Source organism: Struthio camelus, chromosome W (assembly GCF_040807025.1).
Source record: "Struthio camelus isolate bStrCam1 chromosome W, bStrCam1.hap1, whole genome shotgun sequence".
NCBI lineage: Eukaryota > Metazoa > Chordata > Aves > Struthioniformes > Struthionidae > Struthio > Struthio camelus.
This window is the reverse complement of record NC_090981.1, coordinates 17,170,559-17,181,922: the sequence shown is the minus strand read 5'-3', so window position 1 is coordinate 17,181,922 and position 11,364 is coordinate 17,170,559. Positions and strand designations below refer to the sequence as shown.

At 47.4% G+C, this 11,364-nt stretch overlaps 2 protein-coding genes across 7 annotated transcripts in view; one reads left to right on the top strand and one right to left on the bottom strand.

Annotated features, from left to right (window-relative positions):
- Positions 1-1,718, top strand: part of LOC138064054 (tubulin polymerization-promoting protein family member 2-like) — a 78,305-nt gene extending 76,587 nt beyond the window's left edge. For both annotated transcript variants that reach the window (XM_068924782.1, XM_068924783.1), the window contains 3 exons: positions 68-314; positions 424-577; positions 690-1,718. In XM_068924782.1, coding sequence (XP_068780883.1) covers positions 68-314; positions 424-577; positions 690-872 — 584 coding nt within the window. In that variant the 3' untranslated portion in view covers positions 873-1,718. The remainder of the gene's footprint in view (positions 1-67; positions 315-423; positions 578-689) is intronic.
- A 6,030-nt stretch (positions 1,719-7,748) lies between these two features.
- LOC104150281 (tyrosine-protein kinase SYK) overlaps positions 7,749-11,364 on the bottom strand; it is a 55,000-nt gene continuing 51,384 nt past the window's right edge. For all 5 annotated transcript variants that reach the window (XM_068925157.1, XM_068925156.1, XM_068925160.1 and 2 more), the window contains 3 exons: positions 10,131-10,271; positions 9,774-9,886; positions 7,749-8,167 (listed from right to left, as the gene is read on the bottom strand). In XM_068925157.1, the coding sequence (XP_068781258.1) occupies positions 8,095-8,167; positions 9,774-9,886; positions 10,131-10,271 (327 nt within the window). In that variant the 3' untranslated portion in view covers positions 7,749-8,094. The remainder of the gene's footprint in view (positions 8,168-9,773; positions 9,887-10,130; positions 10,272-11,364) is intronic.

The window sequence follows — 11,364 nt, the reverse complement described above, 5'->3', positions numbered from 1 at the left end:
GGTGCTTTTCTGAGGGCTGGGCGGACAAATTGGGGCTTTATTATTATTGTTTTTTAATTCCCTCCAGACAACAGGCCAAGCAGAAATCACCGCTTAGACGCCCCGACGGTGCCGGTCGGTGCCCGCGGCAGCAGCAGCAGCAAGATGTCGGGGGTGGAGGACACTTTCCGCAAGTTTGCCATGTACGGCGACACGGCCGCCAGCGGCAGTGACATGACGGGCAAGAACTTCTCCAAGCTGTGCAAGGAGTGCGGCGTGATGGACGGCCGAGCCGTGACCAGCACCGACGTCGACATCGTCTTCAACAAAGTCAAGTGAGCCGGGGAGGCGGCGGGGGGCACGGCGCCGCCGGCGGGGCCGGCGGGGGCAGGGGGATGGATCCGGCTCCCCGCTGACGTGCCCTGTCCCCCCCCACCCGGGCAGGAGCAAGGGCGCCCGCACCATCACCTTTGCCCAGTTCCAGGAGGCCATGAAGGAGCTCTGCGGCAAGCGCTTCAAGGGCAAGGCGCCCGAGGAAGCGCTGCAGGCCGTGTACGGCCTCATCGAGGGCAAGGAGCCGGGCAACGTGGGTGTCACGGTGAGTAACACCCCCCCCCCCCCGCCCCGGGCCACGCGCGCTGAGGCCTGACCCGCTCGAGGCAGCAGTGAGCCCGGGGGGGGGCCCCGTCGCTCAGCCCCCCGCCTCGTAGAAAGCCACCAAAGCCGGGGCGGTGGAGCGGCTGACGGACACCAGCAAGTACACGGGCAGCCACAAGGAGCGCTTCGACGAGAGCGGCAAAGGCAAGGGCCTGGCGGGCCGCGAGGACCAGGTGGACACCAGCGGCTACGTGGGCGCCTACAAGGGGGCCGGCACCTACGACAAGACGCACTAGGGACCCGCGCGGGGGAAACCCCCCCCATCCGCCCGAAACCCCGGGAGAGGGGGGCGAGTAAAGGCCTGAGGCAAATGGGCCTGTGTGTCAGTGCGCCAGGGTCTGGGGGGGGGGGGTGACACGGGGGGTGCGCGGGAGGCCGAAGCAGGGCGCAGCCTCCCCGTCCCGCTGCGCGGCGCCAAGGGGCTCAAAAGCCAGGGCAAGCGAAGGAGCAGCGGCTGCAGCCCGTCACCCCCCTCTCAGCCACCATCGCCCACTCCCGCCCCGGGCTCCCTCCCTGCCCGCGGGCGAAGCCCCCCGGCCCGGCCCTCGCGCATGCCGCCATCACGCGACGCCACCCCCCCCACCCCATCCCCGGATTGGGGCTGCTGGGGCTGGCGAGGTGTCTGCGCTCCCCCAGGGAAGGGGACAGCGAGCGAGCGAGCGGTGACGGGGGACCGGAGGGCGCCGTGGTAAGGTGGAAGGAAAAAGGCTGGAAGCTGTGTAAAAATTAAAAAGCCTTGTGCCTGCCCTTTTTTTTTTTTTTTAAATAATTTGTTTTTTTTTCCCAACTCAGCTCTTAGACCCAGTGACGCGTCCTCGAGGTGGCTGTCCTCAGCCGTGCTTGCTTAGCACACGATGTCCTGTGCGACAGTGTAAGCAAAGTACATGTAAATTAAGGGATAATAGGACATGGTCCGAAGAAGAAAAGCGAACGTGCTCGGTGCGCCGGCGGCCGAGCGGTCTCGCGTAGCTCTGCCTCCTGTGGCGTGACGTGCCTTGCCGAAACACAGCCCCCAGCGACCGCAGCAACCGCCGCATTTCCCAGCCGACCGCGGCTGCTGCCGACACTTTCTCTCCCTTGGTTCCCCGGAGCGGCTCCGCTCTTGCCGCAGCGGCGGCGGCGGCGGCGCTGCCCCACGGGCGCGGGGAGAGGCGGCAGAGGGGTGCTGCGGCCTGCCAGGCCCCGGGCAGGCGGGGTGGGCAGCAGCCGCGAGGCACCCAGGGAGCGCGTCTCGGCGCCTTGGCTCCTGGACAGGGCGGGCAGCTCACGCGCAGGCCCCCAGAGCGAGCTGCTGCCGCTGCAGCGTGGGTAAAAACAGGGTGAAATGAAAAAAAAAACCCCAAAACCAGCCAGTCTAACCAGCGGCTGAATAAGGACGCAGCCTGCGGGGCTCGGTCTGGGGCTGGGGGACGGCCGGCTCAGGCTCCCTGAGCTCCTCGGCCACCCTGGCTCTGGCCTTGCTTGGCGGCGGACAAGCAAGGCCCCCGCCGCGTGCCGGTGGGGGCATCCTGCTGCGGGTACCAGCAGCGCCGCCGCAGCCTCCAGGGTCGGCTCGGCTTCCCCGGCCGCCATCCTCCTCAGCGGCTGGGCAGCCAGCTGGGGAGCACCTCTTCGTCCAGGCAGGGGAGGCGAGGACTCTCCAAGCGAATTGCGAGCGTATTTCTTTCTTAAGGCCTCCGTTTCCTTCAAAGTAAGTGATTTAAGGAATCGTCTACATGAAGTTCTGCAAACACACACAGAATGTGTTGGATTATTCAGTTTTTTTGTTGTTGTTGTTGTTCTTTTTTTAATAGCTGGCACAGAAGGAGCTGTGGGAACAAACTGAGAGCTCTGTACTCGTGCTTGTGTACTGTGCGTTCTGGTTTGCATTAACTCGGGTACAATGTGACACTGGAGGGTGAATTTCTGAGACGTGATTCAATCTGTACTTCAGCCTGTAACCTAACGCGTGCAGTGCTCCAGCACTAAAAGAATCACGGCTTGTCCTGCCTATTCCTTATAAGCAGAAACCACAAAAAGATGAAGAACGCCATGCTCGCTCCCTGCAGCATGATCCATCGAGCGGGCGGATGAAAAGGCAGTCATGGTTGACTGAAGAGTTTAAAAATAGTACCCTATGTCCCTGGGAAAGCAGTAATATTAGTGGATCTCTGATCTTAAAATAGGCAAAAAGACATGCATGTATCAGCGAGGGTGTCAACAGTGTACTTGTGAACAGAAAACTGGTTGGTGCTCTAGCGCACTGGGAGCGGGAGGCAGGCACATCTGGGATTTTTGCTCTGTCCCCATGGCTGCCAGAGCCCTCAGCTGAGCACTGAGCAGCCTAATACATGTCAGAAAAATGTACTCCGTTATCAGAAGAGCAGAGCAGGGCCCAGCCGCTACCCCAATTAGCCCTTTCTGTCTCTGAGCAGGCCTGCACAAAACCCCCCAAATACTCCCTGCCCAACTCTTGCCAGCCTTTGGGCTGTTCCTTTCATGAGCTAACACCAAGGGCGTTTGGGGCAGGGTGGGGGGGGGAAGGGAGTGGGTACCACGTTACACTACTGCCATTTAATATTAAATACCTGCACGGTTTTGAATTTGCTGTCTCAAAGAGCCCATGTGGTCTAGCAAACTGGCCTTCACGGGAGTTTTTGGCTGGGCCGTGGCAGGCGCTCGCTGCTCATTGCTGTGCTCGCTCTGCCCCTCTCCTGCCGGAGGAGCGCGAGGGCTTGCGGAGGCTGGTGGCCGTGGCTACTGTTGTGTTTTTAAAGCTCTTGTTCGCCGGGCGACCTGAAGAGTGAGGCCTGCAGAAGCTGCTAAGTGAGTGAGGTAGCTATACATATGCAACTCATTTCTGGGAGAGCACCAGCAAATTAGCTGCAACAAAATGATGTTGCTAATGGAGGTGGTTACACCTGGCCGTGGCTAGGATGTGTCATTACTGTGGAAAAACAGAGAAGCTTTGGCTCCATATTACGCATCTACTGGGGGAAAAAAAAACATCAAAACAATCCAAACAGTTGACTTACTTACTTAAAATTGCTACAAGAGAAAGGCAAGTAAATACCCTAAAATCTGCTGTCAACATCGATAAGGTTTCTGTGGGCCACCTCCTGGTATTAACCTCTCTCACCTTTTATTTTCTGTGCAGTTTTCTTGCTGTCTCTCAGAAATACAACTCAAGACCAACATTAGTAATTGTTTGCCAGCTGCACGTTGCTCCAGGGTACTGGAGCACAAGCTACCTGATACGCAGGTTGATAGAAATCACTTGACAACATTGATGAAATCTGCACACAATTAAAACAAGATCTAAAGATACAACTATGTAGTAAGAACAGAGGCAGGAGGACAGGGCATTATCAAGCACAGCTAGGAATAAATGGTAGGGAAAGGCAGCTGTAGCTGCTTCTGCACAACAGTGGGCTTGGTCCAAGAGCCAGTCCTTTGGTACTGTAATGCAAAGCCCAGAGGCGACTAGCAGTGCCCTATGCTGCCAGTGCAAAGCATTTATGATGGTGGACAGACGTGGAGAGTTAATGGGCTATTTTTATACAGGGCTGGTCATCAAGGCGCTATTTGAATTCAGTGTTATGAATTTTAATGGCCAGCAAGGCAATACTTTCTCCAGCTCCCTCTTGTTTCCTCTGCTTCTTTGGTTGTCAAGAAATGTGCACAGCTCCCAGCCCCAGGGAAGCAATGGTGAGACTCAGTGCAGAGCTAATTATATGCCAAGGAATCGTGTGAGTCTTCGCTTCAGTTAACACATACATGACAGCAGAGAAAAATACTCATTTGGTGAGTGATGCACAGTACTAGCCCGGCTTCAGAGCGCTCTGGGTGGTTGGAGGGATGTTTTCAGTTAGGTATGAGAGAAGTTACTCTTTCAGTGGTGTCGCCAGGATACAAGTCTGAAGAAAGATGTGCAAGCTTGTCTCTCTTTTTCCAGCAGTATTAGTCAAGCTAATAGAAGATAACGCCTTTCTCTGCACACCTCACCTTTCTGATCATTCCTTCCTTTCCCAGTGCCAAATTTGGCTGCAGACTTTGGGATAACATTGCAGGCCACCTGGCTGTAGTAGTCCAGGTGTTGGAGGCTCAGCTCCCTGTAGTTACAGGAGGAGGCATTTGGCTGTTGAACGTTGTACAGCAGTCACATAACCAGCCCCTGCCCTCAGCTGGATCACATGTTGCCCCGGCAGGGAAAGCAAGGGCCCAGATACCATTGCGTCCTGGGCTGGCTCGCAGCCACATTGCACCATGCAGTCTAGTATTTGGGCAGGTTTCTGGGGTATCGGTCATGTTGACCACTGAAGTGACCTTTTTCCATCTGAATCTGGGCTTGCTTTGCCTCCGCTTTTGGTTCTCTTCACTGTGGTTGCCAAGAATCATATGGTTGGAGCTGGTTTTTTCTTTTTCTTCTTCTTCATGAGTTACAGGCTTTGTGTCCTGCCTATGCTTAGGGCCGGTAATGACATTTGCTAGCTTAATGTTCCCCTGCACCATTCAGCACAACCATGGTCCTTTTCCATTCCAAAACTTGCACAATATTCTCACATGACCTTTAAGGATGCCACGTTTGATCCCTGAGCTGGGTTCGCTTCAGCCCCGGAGAAGGCGTCAGGAGCAACACTCACCCCCTTTTCTGTGTATGTGGGACATAACTGGCATTGTTCTACCTCAAATTCCCTATTCCTGCTACCAGTTCAAGAAAACGGGGACAAAGCGTCTCAGAAATACTTCTTAATCCTTCGCAACTAATATCACGATTTATATTCACCTGGAGCTTGCTTCACAGCACATGGTAAATAAATTAACACGTTGCTTTGTCCTGCATATGCAAGGCAGTATGTGAATGAGAAGGAGAGCGCCAGAAAACGAAGCGTTCACAGGCAAGTGCAGGAGGCTAGAAGTGTTCAGGTATCGCCACCTCCTGGCAGGGCCTTAGCACAAAGTCAAACCGACAGCGCCTTTCTCTCATGTTCCCTTTATCAAGCCTGCAGTTCTGACTGTAGTTACTTTTGGACGTGAAAAGCACGGGTATTTTTGTTTCTCTGATTAAAAACCCCCTTTTTGCATAGGGTTTGAAGAGGGAGGGCCGGGGGATTGAGGCAGGAATTGTAATACAGTTTGGGTGAGTCTTTAAAGGGAAAGGTGCATGGGGGCCTCCAGTGCTCCAGAGGAGCCATGGTTTTGCAGGTCTGAACCCTACCCAAAGCTGTAATTACACTGCGTGTTTTCCTTCACTGAAAAGCTGTTTCAACCCAACCGCGCCTGCTGCTCCTGCCGCCAGCCGCTCACACCAGCTCCCCTTCCTGCATGCACCAGTGCGCTGGCCCTCAGCTCCGCAGCCACAATTGGAAGGGAGGAAATATTCCTCCAGTTTTGTTGCATTAGGTAACGCTTTAAAACATATATATATATATATATATATATATATATATATATCTCGCAGGGAAATTGAGTGCTGTCACGTGCTGGCTGGTAGGGATTTGTGCAACTGATTTATGATTGGGCTCCCCATGAATGTACTGACTGCACATGTAGAGCTGACAATTTCTCTGCAGCAGGGACAATGCTAAAAACCATATAAGTACAACTATAGGCAACTGCTAGATGCCTCTTTTTGTAGAAAAATGTTTCTTAAAAAACAAAACAAAGTATCAATCAATCAGCTTCAATACAAATCACATTTGGGTCACATTTGAAACACGGTTCATTTTACCGAGCACCTCAGTAGGACATGCTTTCTGAAGTGTTTTGCATTGGACACTCAAAAATAAAACTACCAAAAATGACCAGGTTCTTTTGGAAGAGCAGACCCTAAAATAATTAAAAAGAGACAAATTATTCTACATTAAATCCTACATTTGTTTACAGTTGTTTTATCATAGACTGCAAATTAACATTTTTGCACTCTAGCCGCCAGCAGCTTCTTTCTCTAGAGAGAAAAATACCACTGCATCTCTAAGAATACCCTGATAATACCACAATTAAACACAGATGCCCTAAACAGCTGTATACAATAAATATATCTATCTCTAAATCTTATTTTTCATATTCATCTGAAACCTACATCCAGTAGATGCAATGTGCATAGATTCCTGAGATATATGTAAACGCCAGTCAAGTGACTGATTGTGGGGAAACAAGGGATAGAAATTTTGATGTCTAGAATATTAAAAATGAGACTGGACAAACAGTACATAAAGGTACAAAAAATGGGAACAGGGGTTGACTACATTATTTGTTGTTATTATTGCTATACTTGTACAGTACTGGAGACACTGCAAAGTGCATTACAAAAAAGGAGCAAGATCCATGGGGTCTGCAGTCTAATGCAAAATGAAGGCTTATTAACAGGGCAAATGCATTTAGGAGAGGACAAAAGTAAACATAATCCAGTTTAAAAATGTTTTGAGCTGGGGTGAAATTTAGCTTTAGAGACGATAAGCTGTGGTATATCTCAAATGTTTTTAAAGAAAGATTAAAAAGTGTTTGCTGCTCACTCTGCTGCACAAGGAGCTTTGGTATATCCCAAAGAGACACATGGAAAAGACCTCTGGAGAGAGCTGAAACAGGACAGAACGAGAAAGGTGCTGCTCTTTACCTTTCAACGTACAGCTGTCTTTTTAGGAAACACAATCATGGACTTTATGTTAAAACCCCAAACCATTTTCTTGGGTGCTGATATGTCTTGCCAACATAGCTTCAGATGAGAACCTGTCCCTGAGTTCCTAGGTTTCACCAGGAAGAAAATAGCACCCTGGGGGACAGCTGGGCTTCCACGTGAGATGAAGAAAGAGAGAAGTTGGTATCAATTAAAGGAGCTGACGATTCCTTTTCTCTTTCCAAACATCAGAAATACACATCTCCCAGTTGCTCTCGGCTTACATTACTACTGAAAATAGGATTTGCTTTTAAAGGGACTTGGGGGTAAAAATCAAACGTGCTGTCAGTCAAAGTGGCTGACAGACTTTCACAGTGAATTTCTTTCACAGTGAGGAATGTTTATGATATTCCTTCATGGGGAGGGGGAAGGCTGGAATGACTCAATGTATTCGAAGGCTAAGAAAATTAATAACAAGACTCTAAATCCCAATCTGCATTCAAATACAAGAGAGGAAGAGAGCTGAAAGACGTTAAATTGGTTTTACACTACAGCAAAATACGTCAATAAGATGTAAATAAAATAAAATAGAATGTAGCAGAAGTCTAAGCATCTGTGCCACTGTCCTTTCTGCACGCTCTGTGGCCCCTCCACTTTTGACACCCTGTTTTGGGGCTGGATATTGCGCAGAAAGCAAGCAAAGGCAATTCCGCACACAGGGCTTAGCTTAGAGCTTTACAGGGTGAAAGCGGCAGTACAAAAATCAAAGAAGTCACTCGGTTTCGGAAACTGAACACATGGACGGCCGTAGCTTCTCAGAAGGTGCTCCCTGAAGACAACGGAAGCTGCTGTTCCTTGGGTTGTTAGTGGGAAATGTCGTAATAGTAGTTACGTAATCTCAGCTCAACTGCAACAAATCCTGGTCGGTCATCAACGCTGTGAAAAGATGGCAAATATCACTGCATGCGAAGGAGAAAGCTGCAAAAGGCATGTGGGCCTTGTAACATTTCAGACTGCCTCGGTCATGGCTCATATAAAGCTGCTCACAATACTTCTAAGGCTACCAAAAATGAATAGGCTACAAAACGAATACCAAGTGGTAAATGCCACTACAGAGCAGACTGGCATGCCTGATACTTTGTGGCTTATGGTCTGTGAATGTACAATGTGAAAGAAATACTAAATCAGCTCCCTTTTATTTTCTACCTCATTTACTTCAGTAATAATCTAGAGAACAGAATATGTAATGTCTGCCTTAAAATGGGTGCTACTATCATATGGAGTGGCTTAGCACCATTGAGAGGAGTCTTCTGATGTATGGCCATAATACCTTGCTTTCCTCTGTGTCGGCAGATCTTTGTTGACTTGGAAGAACACGATTAAACTGAGAACGAGTCCTGGCAAAAGCACGTAACATACTGACACAGTTATACTGCTTGACTTGAGCAGTCTTATTGTATTTTCATTTTTCTCCTTTTTATTTCCTCTATCAAGGATATTTTAATATCAATAAGTAGAAAGCAGCATCCTTTTATGATATAGCTATTAAATGCTGTTATTTAAAGCTTCATAACTGGTCCTAATAAAAGTGATCCTGATGCACTCTACAACAGTTATGCCATTCTTTGAGACAAACAGACAGGCGGAAATTATTTTATGGCTCCACGTTCCAGGTGCAATAGATTAATAAAGAAGTGAGGTATCTACAAGTGAAGTACTACAGCTGCTGAAGTGGAATCCAAAGACCTTTATTTGACATACATAAATATTCACTGAAGTGGAAGATTAAGTCATGCTACGGTGGGATTTGGGTGCTATATGGAAACCTTCCTACCGGTAAAAAATGACTTCAACAACACAGTTAAAAATGATAAATTACGAACCAATTTTTTTCTTGATTGTTTTTCAATATATCAATTAGAAAAGAATATTAAATAGGTTTTATTCCATCTTCTTCTGCTCTGTTTTTCATAACTAACTTTTGAAAAGTAACAGAGCAGAAAACAAGATTCTTATGGGTTAAGTAAGATTTGCAAAGATGGAATCCAAGTTGAGGATATTTTCAAATGAGAGGGGAAAAAAAGAAGCTCAAAGCAATTAAGAAATGGGGAATGTAAGGAATATTTTGGAATAACATGACTTTATAATTTCAGTACAGAAAAGGCTTTGGAAATGAAAATGAAACAAAATACAATCCAAAACGAAATAAAAATGTTTGCTTCATTTCAAACTTTCTTTTCAAAATACATCAGATTGATATTTCTGAAGAATAACTGTTTTTGACGATACCCTGTTTTTGTAGATAAGCATTCTGGCAAAAAATGGAGCAATGTGCAAAATCAGCCTCTGTGGTACACCATAATTACCTCAAATCATTTTCATTTGAAAGCGCAACTGACTCCTTAGTTTGGAGGTCATTTGTAAACTACAGACCAGCTGAAAGGATTTGTTATGAAATACCTTTCTTGTTTCTTTTCTGGCTATTAATTAAGCAGATTAAAATAAACTGCCATTAAAATAGAGAATATTGCATCACACTCACTTATATGTCCAACACAATTTCATTAAATCGTAGACTTCAGTTGGACAGCCTTCAGGACGCTCCATTCGTTCTCCTCTTTCAATCATCTGTGCAACTTCGCCACCTTTCATTCCCTGGAATACGGGTGATCCAAACAGTTGTCCGAGTTACAAATGATTACAGCATACATGCCAGCATAACACAAACAGAGGCCCAGAGCTGATTTCTGGGCTATCCTTTGACTCATTTGTTGCCACAGATAGGTAGCTAAGGCCTGCTCTGGCCTGTGACAACCCTTCTAGGTAGGATAAGGTGTTGGTTCAAATATGTTCTGAATTTTGACAGGAAAAAAAAAAAAAAACTGACACAACTGCTTACCTTATATGGCTTTTGTCCATAAGAGAAAGCTTCCCACATTAAAACCCCAAAGCTCCAGACATCACTTTTGCTAGAAAATTTGTAGAAATTCATGCATTCTGGAGCGTACCACTTGACTGGCCATTTTCCATGACTTTGTGCCTAAAGTATACCATAATAGAGAAGAAAAAAAACAGGCTAGAGACATAGCAGTAGGTAGCAAACAACATCAGAATTCATATAGACCATGTTAACTTAGAAAACGTGACAGAAAGGAGTCAAAATGCCTGCACACGTTTGCACTGAGAACCGTAACTTTTCTGACAATAGTTGCCATTAAGGGATAACATGTAGGAGCATCTTCAAAACTGTTAGTAAACTGTTCATCATCTTCCACTTTCTAAATAAAGCAGTGAAATGAATGTTATGGCAAAGCAAAGCTTAACTAAATGCCCTGGAGTTATGCTTGTAGTGGCATTCAATTGTAAGTTGCTCTTTAAAAGTCAGATTTTTCATACAGACTCTCCACAAGAGGGTAAGAGATAGATATCCAGCTATGCTGAGGCTCATATTTGCTTGAAGTTGATGCTTCATTTCAAAATGCAGTGACTGCCTCGTGATGGACGGCAATTTGATTAAATTCAGCCGTGACACTGTATTACGACGACACAAGCGTCAAGCTATCACAGCAGAGTGGTAGACGTAGTGAAGCAGTCCCACAGCATTTTGTGGCATTGTAAAGGGAACCGGCCTTTAACACCAAATCTCAGATCTCTGACAAGCAGCTCTGGTTAGGCTAGGTGCAGTGATTAGGACGTTACTGCTTTTTCTGCAAGCAGTTACTGTTCCCATAGGAAGGACATCAGAAGGGCGTATTTGCTTGTTCCTCCTCTGCTCCATTTCATGGTTTGGCTTGTTGGCTTTAAAGGGATGATGAAGGGGAAAAGGCGGAAGGAATAATTTGAACTGCAGGAGCAGTATATCAGAATAAAAGATGCAGACATGATGAGAGCCTTTGTCTCCCAAGGATGGTTTTACCTTATTAAACGTAGCAGTTATTTCAGTCCCTTTAGCCGTAGGGAGGTCCAATTAATTTAAAGCTGAGCTAAACAAACTCTGCATAGCTCAAGTGATTATTTACCAATTGCCCTTTCTCAGCACACTCCCAAAATACAGTTCTCTTAGTCAATAATACAGTGTGCTGCCCTAAATTTTTCTTGGAGATGGTGAAAAACATATGTGCTGAAAAGTTCCT